Raw genomic sequence first — 23968 nt, forward strand, 5'->3', positions numbered from 1 at the left:
CACAAATTCGACATATAAAATTTATGCTTATGTTTATTGTTATGGTTTTGTGTTCAATATTATAGTTAAACACTTACTCAAAGTAATAATAGCTTAAATATGCTCAAAGCTCAGGCATATGTCAAAGCTAATGTCATATTAATAGAAACATGTTCAATGATACTTAACAACTATATTTATTTAGAGCTCAATTGCAATTATAAAGCAATAATTGTTGATGAGAATTTTACAACAGTAAATAGTTGAGTATAAAGGCGTCAAGAAGTGGAGAATATTTTTTTGCTAAATAGCTGTGTGATAGAAAGCTCAGTACTAGATAATATGTAGAGTGTTGCAAAAAAAATTGGGAAATTTTGATGTCTATGCTTTTTGGCCCAAATAACATATATGTATATGAAGTTTTATGGCCGAATTTTAGTTGAAGTTTTAGTTAAAACTTGAGTTAAGGCTCCTACATCGCCCACGAAAATTACGGAAATGCGAAAAATTCGATATGTTTCCCTTCTTTGTACGCATTTCTAGTAAATCTGCATCTTTAAATTTTTAATAGGATGGCAGGATTGAAATTTTTTGAAAATTATCCTTTGACATTTGTATTCTTTAATAGCCTTTTATATAGCCATAGGCTTTAACTTAAACTAAGATTCTTCAAAATACATTCAGAATTATAATCTTGAAGGATTATATTTTTTAAAGGACATTTTTGACATATTCCTATTACACCGTGCGACAGTAAATTTTACACACAAAAAAAATAATATATTCGCGAAATTATGGCTAAATTATAGTAAAACTGCGTACTTAGTTTTTCTCTCCGGCTTCAGAATTTTTTTGTAGGACTTTAAAAATTAAAAAATATGATTATTTCAAAAAATTACTTAAAAAATTCAGTGCAATGTAGGATAACCATATCGGCATCACATAAAGGAAAAAATTATGTAGAATTACCACTGTATAAATTTTGGGGTGCATAAGGACTAATTGGTATGGAAAATGTCCTTTAGAAATTTTGACCTTAAATATTCATGAAAAATTTCAATATTTTTTTTTTGTTTTAATTAAATTATTGTTTGAGGACTAATGTACGCACGAGCTCATCATCGAATTTCGTCCGGCAAGCTTTATTAACTTAAAAAGATAAAATTTATTAAAGGCGCATTTTCAATACCTATGGCTGGGGAAATTTTTCAACATACATCGTGTTCATAAATTTAAAAATCACCGCAGTTTAAAATTTGTAGAGTTTTGTTAGTTTTTAATTTCTTGAAGTTTCCCCTTTTTAATAACCTGCGTGGAATTCCAAAATTTTCTAACTTTTAAAACTTTGTGAATTTGAGAAATTTAAGTAAACCCCAATAATTCAATATAATGATGAATACTGGATTTCTATAAATTTTTTATTTTTCAAAAATTTTGAGAATTGTAGGAATTCTAACAAGTTTTTTCTAAGTAAAAGTGTCGAATATACAAACATTGATCAAACAAAATTAAAAGTTTTCGAATGTTGATAACATTTTCATATTTCGCCTTTTTTGAAAATTTAAAAAATTTTCGTAATTCTTGAAGATTAAACAAATTTTTGGACGGTAATGTTTTCAAAATTTCCAAAAAATTTAAAATTCTCAAACTATCAATACAAAATTTTGAAAAGTGCACAAACGTGGAACAATTTTGGAATTTTTCAAAAATGTTAATATCTTTTAGAATTCTAAGAATTTTCTATTTCTTACACACAAGTACATGAAAATAAGAATTTTTCGACAATTTGTGATGTTTCCCATTTTTACATTTTGGGATGGATTTTAGGATAAATAAATTTCTCAAAATTTTGGAAAATATAGAAAATTTCTAAAATCTCAATAATTTTGTACAGGGCCAATTTCCCCTACCTGTGTCCGCCACTGCATTACGATAACTCCATAAATTGCGTTAATTCCATAAATATTGATAATGCAATTGATATCGATAACTTGATAAATTTCATTAACTTGACAAATTTCGGTAATCCCATAAATTTTTATCGCTGCATAACTCTCCGTTAATGTTGCCATCTAATTTTCTATGTCTATAAATTGACGTTGATCAATTTGAGTCATTCAACATGTTACGATAACTCAATAAAGTTGCATAACTCGACTAATTTATTTATTAAATTGGTATTCATCTTTGTTTTTATCTCTATTTCGATGACGTGATAAGCTGTTATATGATGTGATGTCAGGTAATGCGATGCGATGTGATGTGATAGGATGTGCTGTCTTGTTATTTGATGTCATGTCATATGTCGTCATACTATGTGATGCCATGTCATGTGATGTCATATCATGTGAGGTCGTGTCATATGATGTCATGCCAGTTGATGTCAAATAATGTCATATGATATCATGTTATGTGATATCATATTATTTTATGTCATATCATGTGATGTGATAACATATTATGTGATATCATATCAAGTGATGTGATGTTATGTGATGCCATATCATATAATGTGATTAAATGTGGTGTGATTATCTTTGTGCATGCTTACCTTTGTATGTATTTATCATGGGATCACAACTTTTCCACACGATAGATTTGCAGCTTATGAGGCTCATGAGTGTAAACGCAACAAAGTTGTTGTTATTGTAATCGTCAACAAGCAAATTACGACATCAAAATGAGCTTCTTAGCAACGGTGTCAAGTTAACATGTCGTGATATTAAATGCTGTCATTATTGTTGTTGGTGTTGTTGCAGTGACATCGTGCTGACAACCATTGAAGTGTGCAAAGTCAATTTGTGACCGAAAGTGTAAAAGTACCCTAGTATGTACATATGGATGTACTTACATATATATGCAGATATGTATGTGTGAATAAAGTACATGTTTACACTGGTAGTGATTTGAGTGACATTTGACAACCTTATACATTTTACATATATGTATTTAGGTAAGTATATATATGTATATGTTTGTTAGCACAGCAACTTATTTACTTAGTCACTTGTTAGACGGCGTGTAAGCGATAATAAACACTGTATTAACTTGTCTTGTTGCTTGCGATTTATTGTTGGTGGCACGTTCGATGTGTTGTTGTGTTGATAAAGTTGTATTTATATTCGTTAGCACTGTTTAGTCTCTCGCTATAATTCCGGTATGCCTACGTATTTTTTTTCTTTGCTGCTACTTGTAGTCGATCGAATATCAATAAAATTGCAAATATGCTTTAGAAGCGATGATTATCAAATTCCTTGGAATATTAACAATGACTAGTATCCGATAGCCGAGAGGTATTTAATACAAATACGTATAAGTTATTGATACGCCAGTAGATTTCTATAGCAAGCGGTTTTTTTTTCTTTATCTATGCATGTCCTTATGTTTATCAAGAATTTTCCCATGGCGAAGTCTATTTGTGCGTTATTTATTTAACTATTATTTCGAATGATGTGTGTTAAGTGGCGTATTATGGTTTATAGAATGTACATATATAAAAAATGAAAAGTAGATAATAAAAAATTAGACTTTGACTTAGAAGAACATAAAAATGTTTTCTAAGTGGTAGTAAATACAACTTTAATATGAAACTTTCTCGACTACGGCACTTTCCGTTTCATGGCAGAAATACACTCGGAGGTTTGCCATTGCCTGTCAAGGGGCGACCGCTATTAGAAAAATTTGTTTGCTTTTTATTTTTTTTATATTGGGTTGACACGGGCTTGAACCCAGGCCCTGCGGAATGTTAGCGTGCAGTGCTCACCACTACACCAAAGAAATGGAAGGACACAATTCGAGGATGTGGTCCTTAATATATAATTTTTTCGAAAATAATTATTGAAAAATTTCAAGGCTATTCAAGGATAGAATTTTAAAAGGACAGTTTCAATACCTTCTCGCCCTTATGAACAAAAAAGTTTAATCTGATTTAATTCTGCAGAATTTTTTCTTTAATTTGATGCCCATTTTCTACATTGCACTGGATTTTTTCAAGTGAGTTTTGAAGCAATCAAATTTTTCCAATTTCAAAGTTTTAAAAGAAAAAGTCCTCGCTTCAGAGAGAGAGAGAGCTCCAAAAATCCCTCGAAGAGCTTGGGGTCGACAAGTCTATAAGCGCATGGCTAATGGCGATGCTTCGCAGCAGAACGATTTCAGCTGAACTTGAANCAGTAGATTTCTATAGCAAGCGGTTTTTTTTTCTTTATCTATGCATGTCCTTATGTTTATCAAGAATTTTCCCATGGCGAAGTCTATTTGTGCGTTATTTATTTAACTATTATTTCGAATGATGTGTGTTAAGTGGCGTATTATGGTTTATAGAATGTACATATATAAAAAATGAAAAGTAGATAATAAAAAATTAGACTTTGACTTAGAAGAACATAAAAATGTTTTCTAAGTGGTAGTAAATACAACTTTAATATGAAACTTTCTCGACTACGGCACTTTCCGTTTCATGGCAGAAATACACTCGGAGGTTTGCCATTGCCTGTCAAGGGGCGACCGCTATTAGAAAAATTTGTTTGCTTTTTATTTTTTTTATATTGGGTTGACACGGGCTTGAACCCAGGCCCTGCGGAATGTTAGCGTGCAGTGCTCACCACTACACCAAAGAAATGGAAGGACACAATTCGAGGATGTGGTCCTTAATATATAATTTTTTCGAAAATAATTATTGAAAAATTTCAAGGCTATTCAAGGATAGAATTTTAAAAGGACAGTTTCAATACCTTCTCGCCCTTATGAACAAAAAAGTTTAATCTGATTTAATTCTGCAGAATTTTTTCTTTAATTTGATGCCCATTTTCTACATTGCACTGGATTTTTTCAAGTGAGTTTTGAAGCAATCAAATTTTTCCAATTTCAAAGTTTTAAAAGAAAAAGTCCTCGCTTCAGAGAGAGAGAGAGCTCCAAAAATCCCTCGAAGAGCTTGGGGTCGACAAGTCTATAAGCGCATGGCTAATGGCGATGCTTCGCAGCAGAACGATTTCAGCTGAACTTGAAAGCTACACGCTAATAAGGAAGGTTTGTAGGGGTACTCCTCAAGGTGGAGTAATCTTTCCAATTTTATAGCTTAGCACCATCAACTCAGTACTACTCAAGCTCAATCGGAGGGAGAAAAGTAGTGGCCTCTAATTTTACGTTAGCTGACGATGTAGTAATTTAATTTAGTAATCGGGTTTTTCCTAACTTTAGCAAAGCTATGCCGATGAGCCGAGAAATGTGGCCTCAGAGTGAATTATATAAAATAAAAAAATGAATTACCAACGATGATTGGAGAAAACCTACGATTAGCTAAACAAGCGAAATTTCTGGAAGCCACACCAGATCTTAAAATAAGATGTAAAATAAATATTGATGAGAGAGTAAAGAAAGCGAGCATTGCCTGCTACTCTTGTAAGCATCTTTTTGGAAAGTCATGNTAAAGAGAGAGCTCCAAAAATCCCTCGAAGAGCTTGGGGTCGACAAGTCTATAAGCGCATGGCTAATGGCGATGCTTCGCAGCAGAACGATTTCAGCTGAACTTGAAAGCTACACGCTAATAAGGAAGGTTTGTAGGGGTACTCCTCAAGGTGGAGTAATCTTTCCAATTTTATAGCTTAGCACCATCAACTCAGTACTACTCAAGCTCAATCGGAGGGAGAAAAGTAGTGGCCTCTAATTTTACGTTAGCTGACGATGTAGTAATTTAATTTAGTAATCGGGTTTTTCCTAACTTTAGCAAAGCTATGCCGATGAGCCGAGAAATGTGGCCTCAGAGTGAATTATATAAAATAAAAAAATGAATTACCAACGATGATTGGAGAAAACCTACGATTAGCTAAACAAGCGAAATTTCTGGAAGCCACACCAGATCTTAAAATAAGATGTAAAATAAATATTGATGAGAGAGTAAAGAAAGCGAGCATTGCCTGCTACTCTTGTAAGCATCTTTTTGGAAAGTCATGTGTTCTCAATACAAAATTGGTACTCTGGCTGTACACAGCGTTTGCACATCCGATATTATGCTCCGGTTTTCTGGTATGGCGGACAGCTTTAAAAAACAAGTATAATCAAGGCAGAGTTCAGAGGGATGCGTACATCGGGACCACACGGGCAATAGAAAATTGCCCTACAGACGTCATCAATGTTATTACAAACCTATTTCTCATAGACCTTCACATAATGCACACCGCATCACTATCGGCTGTAAGGCTCAGAGAACTGAGTATATGGAAAGAAAGAACGATCGTGCATAGCAGTATAATTTTTCGATTTCCACCTAAGATGAGACTGACTACCGATTATATGAGACTTGAAGTAGAGTTTCACAGGCCATTCGGGGTCATTCTTCTGTCGAGAGCCGACAGGGACGGGGAACTTAATAACTCTACTTGGATACATGATCTGTAAAACCGATGACTGCACAATGCAACGGAGAGTTAGAGCAGGCAATTACTTTAAGTCCCTGGGATAGAAAATGTCAATTCATATGCAGGCCGATTTTGCCAGTGTTTTCTAAGCAGAAGTAGAGGTTTAAGTCACGGCGATCGCATAGCCATTTTCACAGATAGCTAGGCAGCCACTAAGGCCTTGGCGGCTTTTACAACAAGGTCGAAATTAATCAGTGCCGGACGCTGCTTAAATTCAGTAAGTAGTCGGCATGACCTAGATTTAGTTTGGGTCCCTGGTCGTCGCAACATTTCAGGTGGCGCATGGCGCCAGGCTACACTAGTTATATCCAAACTTATGTGGTCCTTGCACAACTCTACGAGAACACACAACTTACTAAGGAAACCCAAATCTGACGTTGAAGACTTTTAGAGACTTTTACTGAGTATTAGCCGGTTGGTGCCCACACGATAAGGCCCCTTGCCATGAAAGCGCAACGGACCAAGTAATTTAGCCATCCACACCAAATTCCTTAGTACTTTAGTGAAGGTATTTTACATTTGCATCTCCAAAGTGCCCGAGTACATTGAACCAGAGTATTTAGCGCCTGCCAAATACCGTAATTTTTAGTACCTGCCACGTATAAGATAGTTCGAAAATTTAACAAAATAGCAAAAAAAAAACATATTTTCTTCAAAATTTTTGAATGGATTTCTAACCTAACTTATCAAATATGGATTTCTACAATAATTATTCACCATTAAATTTATGGATAAGGCAACAATTGGGGCGGGGTAACCAATCTAATTTTTTTTTTTTTCTGCGCCACTTCATACGGAGTATTGCGCTACAAGCGACCATTTCTACTCGCAATTATCTGTGTTTCCAAAATTTTCTTAAAATTTTTCTGCATGACAACGATGGTCGCATACATCCTACCTCAACTTAAGTAAATTATCCCACCTTTGTAACAGTATACTATTTATTTAAATATGTATGGCCTAGAAAAAACGTTTTCAAGCACGCGAAGACAAAGCTTAAAAATTCAAGTTAAGCATACACCTGGGGACTCAAAAGAGAACCGAGCGAATACGACCGCTCTGAATAAATTGCAGGCGAGCAAAAAAAAAACTAAAATGAATAAAAAGACTGCAGTTAAATAATATGCATGTTGAGCATGATTAAGTATGACGAAAAAGCGAATAAGGGGGAAGCAGCAGAACCATATATAAGAAATTTCAATTTATTCAGTTTCTTCCTTTTATTTTTATTTTCGGAGTTTTCAAGCAGAAATATGCAGCTTAAGCTTAAGCGCCTGTAACTATACTTCAATGCATTACATTTCATTTCACTTTACTACATTTCATTCAAAACGAACATCAAAATTAGAAAATATAGGGGACACAATATAGGAATGAAGTTGAAGAGCAGCTACATATTTGAGTAGTGATGAAAAGTTGCACAAAAAAGAAACGTAAAACTGATGAAAAGCGAATAAATAGAAGTGATTTGCAAAGTGAGTGCTACATGTAGAATTTTGTGTGAAAGTAGTAAAAAAAAAAGTGGAAGTGCGGTGTGGCTTTTGCGGCAAACCAAAAATGGCTTTAGGGTGCGAAGAAAGATTAAAAGTTTTCCATTTTATTTCATTGCTTTACTATTTAGTTTCACGTTTGGTTTTATACACACACCTATGCACAGTAAAATTGTGTAGTGAGTGAGTATTTGATTTCTAACAAGTTTCAACAGATTTATATAGCTCCACCAGCATGTCAGTTGTTGTACTGTGTACTAATTATTTAAATGAATAACTTTAATGAGAAACTTGCATGTACTTATTTTTTCTTTTCAATATTATGAATGTATCCCACTCGATTTTCCCATTGCGAATAGACTCGACGAGTGCCGGAGGCTAGACATTCTTCTTACCCCGGTTATTCCTTAATGTCGGTATAGCCTCTGCTAAAGCAGTGGGACTCCGTAATGTTCACCTCCGCTATCTCGACCAAACTACTGAAAAAGCCTGTCTGGTGAGCTGGGCATTGACATGAGAAGTGGGGAATCAATTCCTCTCTTTCCTCATCCCAAAAACTTCAGCAGAGCGAGCTTGTTGGTATGTGGCACTGATGGAGCATTGGTGCTTTAGCACAGTGCCCTATGATGACGCTGATAAGACCCTTAATATAGATTGATTTAGCGTCAATAACTCATTAGTACGACTGTTATTGAGTCTCGGACATAAGGATTGTGAGATCTCACAGTTATCCCGATTTAGACATACATCGTTAGTTACGGCTGTGGTGTATTCCGGTGGGAGTTAATGGCTTCGATAATTTGCATTTCCGAGCCGTATCTCACCTTTTCTCGTCGGCTATTTCGTTCCCTTCCATATCGCTATGTTCGGAACCCCAGCAGAGAGCGGTTTTGATGTGGCTGAATGAAGCCAGCTATACACTACATTTTCAACCTACTTTCGACTTTACTTCCTTGGTACCTAATGTTTTCAGTGCCTCCCGGCTATCAACAAAAACACGGATGTTCCCTGGCTGAGCCATACTATACCGTATGAGACAAGCCGCCTTTTCTTCGGCAAATACCTCAAGAAGGAAGGTGGTATGATTTCCTTATCTCAAGGGCCCGAGCGAAGTCTGCTTTGATCGCGTAAGGAAGTCAACATTATGCCACAGTATACATTGCGGTTAAATTCAAAAACAAAAGCTTTTTATTTCTTCGAAGTGATGCAGAAATCGTGCTTGATGACTTGAAATTTAGGATGTCTAAAAAGGCATCCTACAATGTAAATAAGTTAAACGACCTATTCACGACACAGAACATGGTGGTAGTACTAAGTACTGTATATCAGCATCGAAACAAAACAAAACTATTTAGGTATCCCTGATCAAAGAACAAACAACTAAATAAAGCACGTTTACCACGGAATACACTTTTCCATAGAGGTGTGTTCCATTCGAGCTGTCAACATTAAATCGGTTTAACACTTTAATGCGGCGAACAAGCAACTCCAACGAAAATAAGTTAGCAGTTGGACTCCTCAATCTCTTCGCGCTGTTTCCGAAGAACAACTTTTATAACGAAGAGTGCGGTGTCGCTGTAGAAGAGAAGGCGCAGCATACTAAGCCACTCGGTAGCCAATAGTGGCGTGAGCTAGTATTGAGCGATACCGGTAGAAGAAAAGAATGGAGAGACGTATTTTTGAGAGGAAAAAAGGAGGAGGAAAAAAGAATGATGTGAATGGGAAAAGCTTAAAATGCTGGCAAGTAGAAATGCGAACCCAAAATACTATCAGTAATTAAGGCAGAGAACGCGAGGGTGCTGGACCACAATTGCATGTTCATTCTAAGGAATTAAGGAATTTCAGCATCCGAAAAATTGCACAAAAATCAACAATACTTCATAAGTGATAGCCAATACAAAATATAAAAATTATGACTAAGCGATGAAAATATCATTATAAATTTCAATGCCTTTCTAGCAAGCTTATGAAAAAGTTCTTTGGAAATCTATGTAATTGGAATCAGCAAATGCGTTTTAGTCCCTGTGTATATCTTGCCAATTTATATGCTACCACAATGCCTTTTTTCCTCCATCTTTAAATTTTCTAAGTAAGTTTTTATGTTATCTACTAAACTACTATTCTCGTCACTTTATTTCAGTTGCAACACATCCATTGCCCTCACGTCCATTTAAGTAAGTGCACCTGCCGCATGTGCGGTGTCACATGAGCGAAATGTGGTCGCGTAAGCTCGAAGGTACTTAAGTTCGTAATGTAGTATGTACATACATACGTGTATGTTCATGAATTTGCACACAAGTAGTTGACTGTTAATCAAAGTGAATGCAGTGGGCATCAGCTTGCTGATACTTAGGTATCTAGTTACCTGCACTTTACTGTTATCGTCACACTATACTTATACTTATATACATACAGGCGAGTAAATTTGTTTTTAAATACATTCATACACTTGACTGACAAATAATTTACGCAATTACAACAATAATAAATTAGAAATGTTACGCATACTTAGCATCAGAGCGAGTAGGGTTGTATGTGAGACTTGCGCTTAATGTTGCTCATACGACCGGGCGTACCAACAATTGAGTTGTATTGAATGGACTATAACTGGTGGATTTTTAGATAGATAAAATAAAATAGAATTACACTCACTAAAGACTGATAACGCATGACAATGCGAAATTTTTAATTTCTTATAAAATATTTGATGACCGAATAGCTACTGTCCAGTTTTTTTTATGAAGGTTGCCCGAAAACAAATCGATTATATTTGGACTTTTAGAACTATAAAAAATGTTGCTATAAAATTTCATTCTTTTGCATCTCACATACTATTTTCAATAACTCACGCACGTACAGATATTATTTTACTAGTTTTTACCCGCAGCTTCGCCTACGTTAAATTCGGTTTAACGTTATGACCTCAAATCTATAAAAAAAAAAATAAAAAAAATAAATAAAAAAAAATCACCAAAAAATTAGTAAATTAGTTTTTTTTTTAGGTGCGTCGAATTTCAGTGGAATTGGCCATTTCAGTATAAAAAACGACTTACTTTTCGTAGCACATATGCACGACGTATAGTTTTTTTTAATTATTTATATTGGTTACTTTTCTTTTAAAAAAAATCTTCTTTTCTGAATAAAAATGCCAGCACCCTCTGTTATATATAAATATCTCATAGGCACATTTCATTTATCCTTTCCGTAAAGACGAAAGATACTCCGTTTTACAAATGCTCACTTCAAATTAATTTTCAAACATGTGAAACCCTCTTCAAAACTATTTTCCTACAAAAGTTTTTTTCAACCTGTTTCATTTGACATCGATATTGCAACATTTCATTGCGTTAACTTATTAAATTTATTTACATTTTTAAATATTAATGCTATCTGTATGTACCCTCACATTCACTCAAAAACTTTCACCTTTATAATATTCGTTGGATTTCGTTTAACTTCTCAATTTAATTCCAAAACAGATGGCCAACCTAGTCAAAAATGTTCTCCAAATAGATACGGCTTTCGTATCTATGAACACCTCTCGCGCTTGATACCAAATTTGAAATATTTTATTTAACTTGTTAACTAAATAAATTTTGAATTTCTGAACAGGTGGCACCGCCCTTTAGAAACATTTTCGAAATAAATATTTCTTAAACCTTCCTCTTTTGATACTCATTTAAAAATATTTTTAGTGAAACTTCATAGTGGAATTGACTTTAGCATTTTTAAACAGGTGGCAAAATTATTTTCGAAAGAAATAACTTTTAACCTCCTTAGTTTGACGTCCACCTGGTTGCGATACTTTTTTAACATGAATTAATAGATTTTAACTTTATAAACATCTGGCACCACCCTCGAAAAGTATTTTCGAAATAAATTTTTTTTGAACCTCTTTTCTTTGACACCCGCATTATTTTAACATTCTATTTAACTTATTAATTAATTAAGTTTAACTTTTGAACATGCGGAAATTCTCTTAAAAAAATACGATATACGTTAATGAAGTATATAAACTACCTGTGTACTAAATTTTAGTGAAATACGTTCTGCCGTTTTAGCGTGAAAGAACAACAAACGTTCGCACTCACTCACAGAGATCTAAATACTTATCCAGATCATAAGCTATCTTTATGCCAAATTTTACATAAAGAAAAATCAACAAACTATTCTCAAAGACTATTTTCAAAAGAAACAACTTCTTAACCCTCTCTCGTTTGATACCCATATTAAGACTTTTCGTGCAACCTTTTAAGTAAATTCATTTTGAATTTCTTAATAGATGGCAACTCTCTTCCAAAAAAAATTAGAGATGAATTTGCCTTAAACCTTGATTTAGTACCCATACCAAATATTTATTTGATTTACATTGTTTATTAAATTGATTTTAAGTTTTTCAAAATGTGGTAACTCTCTTCGGAAAAATTTATTGCAATAAATCGGTTTTGAAACGATTTTGTTTGACAAACTTATTGCTGTAATATTTTGTTTTACTTAAAAAATAGTTTATATTAACATTTGAAAAAGTGGCAACCCTCTTCAAATAAAATCCTCTCTGTTAATCTAGGCATAGGCCAAATTTTATTCAAATACGTCTAGCTGTTTTAGCGTGAAAGAGCTACAAACAAACAGACTCGCTCACTCACAAACTTTCAGGTTTATAATATTAATAGGATAATAGGATTTATTCATGCTGCCGCCTTCATACTTTATGACTATTTATTTATTATTTTTATTGTGACAATATACTTCTTTGAGTTGATGCCACACTAAAGGCATATTTATACATATATATATATGTAAATATGTGTGCTTTCACTACTAGGATGGCACTAAATAATTTCAGGCAAGTGGAGTTAGATAAGAACCCTCCAACAACGTGTAAAAGTATTGCAAACGATTTACAAAAACTATGAGTGCCAGTTACTGTCGAAATTCGATTGTTAAAAAAAAAAAAATATATATATATATATAGAAATTGTCGAATCACCTTGTCCACATAAATCTGTCAAATTTAGCTCTCGGAAGGTTCTTTCATCCTAATACACAATAACACTAATATGTTGGCGTATGGGAGATGAAGAGTAAAAATATTAAAAACCACTCAAATAAGAAATGGTCGACCTGGATATTTGAATACATTTACTTGTTTTTGTATTAATGGGGGATCATCCATGTACACGTGCAAGCATTTGAAATGTATATGCATTAGGGTTGTCCTAAATGTAGGAAGCATATCTTTACATCAGATTTTCAAAGCCTCAACCCCTACGCCAGTGCTACTGTAGTCGAAGATATCTCATAAAAATCTCGGTCCCGATTGGGGTCGGTTAAGGCGTGTCAGACAGGGGTCAAATTTCAGATTACCCAATGAAGACGTAGTACCCACTTTACTCTACTTTATTAGTATCGATTTTGGGTATGAAATGAAAAAAAATATATTTAAATTTTTGAGTCTCTATAGAGGAATCTATGCTATGCTATGCCCCCTGTGCGACACGCCTTAACCGTCCCCAATCGGGACCAAAATTTATATGTGACCATAGTATTTCCATTTGGGGGTGAGACTGAAAAAAAAAATCGTTCATTTAATTTTTAAGAGCCACCCTAATATACATATATATTCATATGTCCACGATAAATGCACAAGATAATCTGCTACATAATATCGCTATCTCATTGCATACTTCCACAAAGCACTGGCACCTAGCCACACACACACACACACACACACATACACAGGGATACACACTGTCCTAAATTAAGCCACTTTAGCTGTCTCATTGCCTGTCTGGCAACGCTAAACCAACCCGCAGATTCACCTGTCAGCTCGGTTTCCTCGGTATTGCGGCTTTGTGAACCAGCAAGACGGCGCGTTGCTGTGATGTTGCATGCCACACACACACACACACAAGCTACGCCATTGTGCTTTCGTCTCCTTCTCGGCTACATTACACCACGCAACANAAATTAAAATTATGTAGGAGTATTAGCGAAAATGGCGGTTTTTGTATGTGGCAGGCATTGGAAAATGTCACACGGTATGGAGATATCAGCACCGCTAAAACGTAAGGAGTTAAATTTATGAAAATTGTGGTTAGGGATCATAGAATGTGACCGCAGTGCTGCGGCTAATGGCGTTGAGATCGGAAAAAGTGCACTTTTTATAGGTATGTATGTGTGTGTCTCTTTCGGGATATGCCGCCGATATGCAAAAGAAATATGCAAATGGAGGCCAATAATATCAAGGAAGTTCAAAATGTCATGGATTTACAATGAGGCGCTTGGAATAAAAAAACAATGCCAAAGGTGTTTGTTTATAAAATAAAATAGCTTCAGTTGTTTGTGCAAAAGTAAATTAAATTGTGAAAAAATAAAACTATTTCTTATTATAAAAAACGTTTTTATAGTAATTAGAGATAGAATTAGTGATACTGTCCTATGTGCAAAGGCCACGTAACCTGCTGACCATAGAGCGAAAAGGGTGACTTGGCTCAGAAATAACTGGTGGTGAAAAAGTATATGAATAACCTTAACCCTCTTTCGTTTGGGTTATGTTGGATAGTTAGGGGTTTGATAATATTATTCATTTAAAGGTGTTTAAAAAAGAAAACCGGGATTTTGGTCAGAGAGAAATCATTTCATTAACGCCGCTATTGTGAATGCCGACCGTTAGTATTTAGAATCGACATTTAAACAATTTTCTACACATAAAATAAAACGGTAAATATTTAATGTAAATTTTTATTTTTTTTTTTTAATATAAAGCACTTACCTTTCTCAGGTATAAGGTTCACTGAAGTGTCATCTCGAATATCCTCGAGCAGTTCTTCATGATTTTGCATTTCTATGGCGAATGTATCAAGTGAAATTCAATAAGGCGAGTCCAGCCAAGGCATGCCAGTTAACAGTAAAAACACCAACAACAAAAGCAATTTTAACAACATCAATGCAAACAGCAGTAATGGGAGAAGTGAAACGAGTTGGTATCCACAGAGTTGAGGTGCCAAACGTCATTGGATGATGGATAAAAAAAAAATTGCCAGTTAAATGTGAGAGTCACCAGGTGCATACAGCAGTTTATTCCAATTGCATAATTTTTTGTACATAATCGGTCGTTAGCCAATGTAACATGAGCAGCAGCAACATGAAAGTAGAGTAGAGAAAATAGTAGCAAAGAATTAGATAAGCTCTGTAACAGTTTTATACAATGTACACACTTAGTTACATAGATATAGTATTTTTTTAGAATTCAAAATTTTTCCCTAGTTCGCCCTCACCCGCTTCACTGCGTGTATGAAATTTCTGCGTGTTACATTAGGTACAATTAATTTCAATTAAATATTTACATACATATGTGTTTCAAACTCAGCCAAAAAATAAGAGATTTTCACATTTTTATTTGATTACCCACTTAAAAATATTTTCAAATTAAAACATTCTTTACCCTCTTTCGTCTGACACCCATATTATGATACATATTTTAATCGAAAATGAATTTTTATTTTTGAACAAGTATCAACCCTCTAACATGTAGCTTAGAAATTATGCATTCTTAAAAGCATGTGTATTGATAACCAAATTGGAATAATTTATTTAATTTATAAAATAATTTGAATCCAAAATTTTTAAAAAGGTGGCAACGCTCTTCGAAATATTTTCAAACCTTGCAACCTTCTTAAACCTCTTTCATTATCGTAGTACTCATCCACAGGTATGCAGTATGATAAATTCAGTTTGTATGGGAGGTGCCTCCCCCACTCCGTTCTTCAATAACGCTCCGCGAGTATGGTCTTGATTTTATATATCCCCGTACCAAGTTCCAGTACTCTATTACAAAATGGGTATCAACCGAAATGGTTTCGAAAGGCTTTGTTTCTCAGCTGAGCTATAGGAGGGCTGCCACATGTTTAAAAAATCATATTAGGTAAGAAAAATATGCGTCACCATATGGGTACCAAACGAAAAGAGTTTCAGAAAGTAGTAGTTTGAAAATATTTTGACGAGGGTTGCCACCTGCTTGAAATGTCGAATCTGGTTTAGTTATAAACAAGTTACATGAAACATCAAAATATGGATGTCAAACGAGGAGTATTAAGAAATATTTAGTTTGAACGCCAGAGTATTTTTGAGCAGTGGAAAGAGGGCTGCCACCTGTTTAAAAAGTTCAATTCAAATTATTTAATAAGTTTAATGAATTATTAAAACATAGGTATCAGTCGAAGGGTGTTTGAAAAACTTTTATTTCTTAACTGTACTTAGCGGGGTTGCCACATGTTTAAAAAATCAAATTCCACTTAATTCATTAGTAAATTAAAATATGTATCGCAATGTCAGGCGAAGGAGTGTTAACAAGGATTAAGCTTGAAAATACTTTTGAAGAGGGCTGCCACCTGTTTGAAATGCCTAGCTCAATTAACTAATACAAAAAGTATATGAAATATAAAAAGACCGTAGTCAAACGAAAGAATGTTAGGAAATCTTTAGTTTGACCATTTGGAATGTTTGAAAAGGGTTGCTACGTGTTTAAAAAGATACATTCAAATTATTCACCTTGCACCAACAGCAAAAAAAATAATTAAACATCAACGCAGTTTTATAGCGTCTTGAAATTTGCAACATAACCTACCAAAATTTAATGAGCTTCAAAACTGCATACCCAAAATTTGTCTAAAAATTTTAAATAAAAAGTTTAAAATTAAAATTAAATTGTTGGGCAATTGTTAAAGTTTGATGAATTTTCATAATTTTTGTACGAAGTTTGAAATATGGATTTATGTAGCGCTGGTTAGGTAAATTACTAAACTTTTATAAAAAGATATAAAATTAAATAAGCGAAAGGAAAATAACCAAAATTAGTCAAAATCTCACTTGACTTAATCAGCTGACCATGGAGTTTAAGACTTTTACGAAATCACTTCGGAACTAGTTCGCGACTATTTTGGGACCTTTTCGTGTTCATTTTTTGTTTAGTTCCGGACCAGCAGAATTTTCTAAAGAGATTGATATTCCCCTTAAACCGATTCTTGTAACAATACCGCAACTTCCACCGCTTCTACTGCCAAAAAGAAATTACATTATTTGCACGGACAGGGAAGCCTCAATTAACGCGCTATTGAATGAATATGGGTTACAGGATATTGTGGCATACTTGGCAACGAACGTGCAGATTTTAGCTGCAAAAAATAGATATCAATAGCACACATAACAACATCACCGTAAAATCGGACATTTCACGTTATTTGAACTTACGCATCGCAAAAGAAATAGATGATAATTGGTCCAAGTATCAGCACCCTGCAGTGAAAAGCCAAACCAGTTAGAAAAAATACTAGTTCATTAACTAGTATGTGCCTACCAGTTCGACAATTTCGAAGAACTTAGGCGATCAGCGATATCTGCCTTTGAATTGCCAAAGCCAAAAATAAAACGCAATTAATGCTTTTCTTACAAATGTACTGTGGCGTCACGTGAAGACTGCTGGTTCTGGTTCTGAAATCGCAGGTTCGAGGCCGCTTGGAGGTGGTTAAGATTTTTAAAGTTAAATGAATGTAAGTAAAAATAATTTATTCAATTTATAAATAAATAACTAATTTGAAAATCTAATTGCATTGCAAAAAAACATTTAGGAAGAAATTCTTGTGCTATAAAAACAAAGAAATTAAACAAAAATATTTTTTTTATTAAATTTAAAAATCACAATAAATAGCAAAAAAAAAATAAATTTATAAAATTAAAAATAAAATAAAAATAGAAAATATAAAATAAAAAAATTTTCCCTGCGCCAGGATTTGAACCTGGGACCTCAGGCTTACCACGCGAGTGCTTTGCGCTGTCGGCCATTGTGACTGCTGGAGCGTCGTGAGCAAAAAGGCACACTTATGCTTTTCACGGGGCAAGAATTGGCAGACTATCTCATCAACTGGTATGATGTACTACGCACCTGAACGCCAACAACGTTTCAGGCAACTCTCAGTTGTCTGCTTCAAAGAAAGCAAGAGTTGGGTGTTGCGGGATTGTTGTACTTTAAGTTTTTTCAGCAGGCTAGGGAAGAATTAAGCATGCGTTCATAAAGAAAAGTGAAAACCAAAAGTATAAAGTTATAAATTTATGAACGACCTAAAGTTACACACAACAACTTAAGTGAAATCAAAAACGTTGCTCAAATGTCCCAAAATATATGCGCATATATTCAGCTACTCAGACATTCGTAAATTAATCAACAGATCAACCATAAACTAAGCCAAAGATTGCAAAAACAGACCGGCTAGAAAATGGATAAAAGTCTCCCAGCATCGACAATAACAACAACCGAATGCTTGTCAACAAACAAAGAACCAGTAAAAGCCAAAAAGAGCAAATTCATGCAATAATCTTAACAAAGGCTTAAGCATCAGAAAAGTACAAAAAAAACATACATATGGTATGTGGCAAATTTACGTTTAACCACATGCAATCATACGCATACATATACATACATATGTACGTAAATATGTACTTCTTTTAATAATAAACGTAATGAACAGACAAGCCATCTCAGTTTTCATTCCAGCTAACCTACCGGCTTATAAACAAAATCAAGTTATTCAACCATTTAACTATTCAACCAAGCCACAAATAAAAGTGGCTAGCAAAAAGTAAGACATTGAACTGCGTGCGTACGCGTATGCGTATACATATGTACATACATACATATGTATGTAAGTCTGCTACGGAGGACACTTGTTGAGAGTCAAGTCATGGCATATTCATTGTAGGCGGTCAGAGTGAGAATGAAATGGTCTATAAAAATATCAGAAAAGGGAACAAAGGCTATTCAGCATTTGAAATCTGCTATGCAAATAGTATGTATGATTGTATGTTTGAATTCTGAGGAAAGCAGACCAGATATGGATTAATAGCATTTCACTACTATAGACATACTTTTATACGCACATAATTTCTCATAAAGAAAACGAAATTGGCATGCTTTCAAAATTTGTATGAGATCACCTAAAGCGTAGTACTTAATTCACACACAATGCATATTTTTTTTCAGTTGATTGGATGACCTTTTGAAAAGCTTGTGCTCGTCTTACGAGCACTTAAGGTAATAGAACGTAGTATTTGATTAACTAAAATTTGTCCGTCGATTTGTACATGTAAATGCTAATGTTCTTGGTTATGGTTATTGTAATAGTAATGGTAATGGTAATAGGAATAGTAATGGTAATGGTGTTGGTAATGGTAATGATAATGGCAATAGTAATTTTAATGGTTACGGTCATGGTAATAGTAATGAGAATGATCATGGTAATGGTTATGGTTATGGTAATAGTATTGGTAGTAGTAATGGAAATGGTAAGACTTATGGTAGTGGTAATGGTTTTGGTAATGGTAAAGGTATTGGTAATGGTAAAGGTATTGGTAATGGTAGTGGTATTGGTAATGGTAATGGAAATGATAATGGTAATTGTATTATGAATGGTAATAATAATGAAAATGGTAAAATTAAAAGTGATGGTGATAGTGGTGATAGTAGTAGTCGTCGTGGTAGTAGCATTGATAATCTTAATGGTAATTCTAGCGGCAATTGTAATGATGACGGTAATGGTTATGGTTAGGGTTAAGATAATGGTAATGTTAATGGTCAATGGAAATAGTAGAGGTAATGGTAAAGCTAATAGTAATTGTACTGGAAATGATTACGGTAATGGTTATCGTGATGGTATTGGTATTGGTAAGGGTAATGGTAATAATAATGGTAATGATAATTGTAATTGTAATGTGAATGGTAATGATAAAATAGTAAATTCTAATGTACTGTTCTGTTTTTTTTTTCAAATAAAGAAGAAAAAAAATTTGCCTTAAAAAATTTAAACCAAAATAATTTAGTTGGTGGAAGCCAAACCGATTTTAAACACATCAGTTAACTCCAAATAAAATGCAACACTATTTAAGTTTCATGTCAGCAAAAGCGACTTTGTGCCAGTAGCTGAGGATACGCGAACATAAAAGCGTACAGCATTGCACACACATCAGCGGCTTTGCTACGCTTCAGTGGCTACATTTAACATGTTGCCACTCACAGCTGGCGCACGCACTTCACTCTTGCAGCAGACAAACATGCATAAGTATAAAAGTGGCATTGGCAACACCCGACGCACCGACGCAACCCATGCATTGCAAATTCAGCTGGTATCGCCAGCAATGAGGCAGCAATGGCGAATGTGGTGTCGGGCAAAGCAAAACTAACAAAACAAANACCCATGCATTGCAAATTCAGCTGGTATCGCCAGCAATGCGGCAGCAATGGCGAATGTGGTGTCGGGCAAAGCAAAACTAACAAAACAAACGTGCCACTTGCAGCAAGCACCGTATTGACGTTGCCGAATGCATCAGCCAAACAAAAACAAACACGCAGTAAAATTTTTTACTTATGTATGCATATGTAAGCGCATACATATGTATTTATGCATATGCGAATATATTCATACATATCTACATACATACATACATATACGAGTATATATATCAGTGCATGTTTTATGTAGAGTTGTTGCCGCTGCCAGCTGTTGTTAATACGATTCTTGTGTGCTGTTGTTGCAATTGGCAGGCAATAAACTTGATTTTACACTAACACTTTTGCACATATTCGCACTGCTTGAGCCTTTTCAAGTAAACAATCAAATGTTGCACGCATTGCACCACCCACACACACACAAACTCATGCCATGCAAGCGAAACATAGTAAAGCCTGGGGCCGCTTGAGATCATGCAACGTAGTGGTTGTGCAACATTAAGTGCAGTCAGCAGTTTGTGGAGCAACTGTGCAATGTGTGCATGCACTGAGTGCATCTGTCTTGCATATATTACGGCGTGTTGGCACAAGAAATGCTGAAGCCAAGTGAAAATGGTGTGAAAATTGTGGGAAATATCCAACTAAAGATGATATGTGACGGCTGTGGAGAAAATCTCGATGCATCTAAAAATGTTTAAAGCAAACTTTTTTGTTGTGTGTATGTATTTGAATTGTTGTTCTTGATATTGCAGAGCGTAATTTGTATTTGGTTGAGAAAACTTGGTTGTTTGTTTTTAGTTTAGAGAGTGTGAAAGCTTTATGTCGTTGGATATATGCATAAAATAGCAGGCTTAGGCTAGATAAGTTTAAATGTATCTATCGGTTCGCTGATACATTAAATTACACCGTGCGACAAAAACCAAAAATTTGTAAAACACACTAAAAAATCAATATATTTACAAAACTAAGAACCAAATACAGGATAACTGCGTTTTTAATTTTCTTTCTGACGTAAGGATTTTTTTTTTTAATTAAAAAAAAAAATTCTGTGGAATAGAACAAAACTTAATTTTTGGGTGCTCCAGGACGAATAGATATTGAAAATATCCTTTCAAAACTTTACCCTTGAATATCCTTGGAGATTTCCAATATTTATTTTTGAAAAAAAAATATATGTCAAGGACTAATATGTAAACTATCACATCCTAACCGATTTTTAAGGATTTGGTATCGTTGAAAAGGCGATTGCACCCCCTTTCCTGTGGTGTGCATATTTCGTGTATACAAATTTGAGAAACAAAACACTTGAAAACAAAAAATACCTTTTTTTTATAAAGAAAAATATTTTAAACAAAAAAATTACTAACCGATTTTTATAAAATTGGTATCGTTGTAAAGGTCACCAGGTCACTTAAACCCAAAAATTTCGTTTTATATACACAAACAAAAATTATAATTAAAAACATTTTTTCCCTCTATATAAACTCCAGCCCCCTAGAAGAAAGTCTGGCTACGCCCTTGTATACAAACAAATTAAAGTATTTAAACCGTAAACGGTCAGTTTGCATACATGGTTCCATAATAATGATTCCAGTATCGTCATTTATGTATCCTAGTATCGCCCAGTTGTCGAAATTCAACATCTTTTTTTATACACTTTTGAATTTTACATGTCACCAATACTAACTCCTTTATGCGAATTACTATTTTGAAGTCCACCGGCATAATTTATAGCGAATTTATTTAAATTATAATTATGAATGTTAATACCGGATTGATTAATGCTAATTCTACCAAGTCTCNCCATATGTATTTGTATGTATAGATGAGATGTTCATCACTGTTTTATATGTCAAGTATCCCAGCCAGCAAAATCATCGTAAACAAGCTCGTAATTGGATATTATACCAATTCAGACTGTAAATAAGTTTTTCGATTATATTCGTCAGAGAGCCTCTTGGATCTTAAAAACTAAATTGCCCACATCTACATACAAAAACTCTTTCTTTTTTCATCAGAATAGTTAACGGTCGGGAAAGTATCTTGAAGGTTTAAATTAAAAGATAATATTTCCTTCTCTAACGGCGGTTTCACATTGGTTTTTGTCAAAACTGGGCCAAAGCCCAATATTTTTTCATCACACGACTGGGCTACCATGTTACACCAAATTTTAGGTTATTTTTATGTGTTCTTAAAGTGAAACAAATCTGATCATAAATATGATTTTTTAGGATAGCTCTCAAACCCTGCTGCATCTATCGGAACCTTTTGCACAAAACAACAATTATTCAAGGCCATTTTAAAATTTGGGAGATAATCGTTCCCAATTGAATGATTCTTGCGATTTTATATGTGTATAAATGTAGGTGTATAAAATTCCATTACCTTATAATAAGTGGTTCCAGAGATAAGCGATATGAGAATTTCAGTTTGTATGGGCGGTGCCACGCCTAGTCTATTTCCCAAATACTTTATCTTACCGAAGACCAGCTTTAGTATCGACAAGTTAGTAAGATATTAATATTTTTACCTTTTTGTGCGGGTTGACTATATTCTCCATTTTTATCGCACGCACAAGAAGCACGAGAGGAATTAAAGTACCGTGAAGCACACTTAATTGAATATAAATCAACAATTATTTCTAGATACTATACGATGTACATTAACAAAATATGTCAGAGTTGACGCGTGTTTGAAAGAAAAATTTTTCTCACCACTTTCCTCGTTCCCAAATTTTTGGGAATATGTATTTGACACTACCAATAACTCAAACTATTAATATGAATTATAATATTTGAATGTTTTCTATTGCATGATAAAATGGAGTGAGTACCAGGCACTTATGAAATTTGGTCTGGGTCCCAAACTGGACTCAAATGTGGCTTAAATGGTCCCGAACTATAGATCCGAAAAAGGAGTGAGCTAGTCCAAAAATAGTCAAAAAATTATCACGAAAAAGTCACAGTGCTGGTTCCCAAGTAAACGAAATTCTCTGCTTTCCTGAAATTATATCTGTCAGCAGTAACATGGGTGCCAAAGCGCGGATACGCTGACTGTTTTTATGGTGGGAGGAGATACACACTTCGTCTTATCCTCGTTTACCACCAGACCCAGTCGCTCTGCTTCCTTATCCAACTTGGAAGACGAAGAACAGACTTCGCGGTTTTTGTTACCGATGATGTCGATGTCATCGGCATATGCCAGAAATTGCGAGCTATTTTAGAAAATTATTCCTGAGGGGTTCAGTTCTGCGACGCTTATTATCTTCTCCAAAATCAGATTAAACAAATCACATGAAAGACCGTCACTTTATATGAGAGCTTGGTTAGTATCAAACGGCTCGGAGAGGTGCTTCCGAATTTGGACAAAACTAGTGATATTGATGAATGTCATTTTATACAGCCATATCAGCTTTGCGGGGATACCAAACTCAGACTTCGCGGCGACTCGTTACGACTTTTAGTGATGTCGAAAGCAGCGTAGAAGTCGACAAATAGTCGGTTAGTTTCGATCCTTTCTTACGGGTCTTTTCCAAGATTTGGCCTTTTGTGAATACATGGTCTATGCTCGATTTGCCAAGTCTATAGCTATACCGATAAACCCGATCAGTTCGTTGACGATGGGCTTTAGTCTTTCACTCAATACACTCAATATGACCCTGTTAACCTATGCTTATAAGGCGATTCTGCGGTAGTTGGCGCGTATGGCGGGGTCGCCTTTCTTGTGGATTGGGCAGAGCACACTTAAATTCCAGTCGTCGGGCATGCGTTCATCTGACCCTATTCTGCATAAGAGTTGAAGCATGC

At 34.6% G+C, this 23968-nt stretch overlaps 1 protein-coding gene across 1 annotated transcript in view; it reads right to left on the reverse strand.

Moving 5' to 3' along the window:
- Positions 1 to 23968, reverse strand: part of LOC108365142 (uncharacterized) — a gene marked incomplete at its 3' end in the record, with an annotated part of 80390 nt that overhangs the window by 4143 nt on the left and 52279 nt on the right. The window contains exon 2 of the mRNA XM_017619102.1: positions 14658 to 14729. Within this exon, the coding sequence (XP_017474591.1) occupies positions 14658 to 14729 (72 nt within the window). The remainder of the gene's footprint in view (positions 1 to 14657; positions 14730 to 23968) is intronic.

The sequence above is a fragment of the Rhagoletis zephyria genome, unplaced genomic scaffold (assembly GCF_001687245.7).
Source record: "Rhagoletis zephyria isolate East Lansing unplaced genomic scaffold, Rhagoletis_zephyria_1.1 Rzeph_scaffold_01784, whole genome shotgun sequence".
NCBI classification, from domain to species: Eukaryota; Metazoa; Arthropoda; class Insecta; order Diptera; family Tephritidae; genus Rhagoletis; species Rhagoletis zephyria.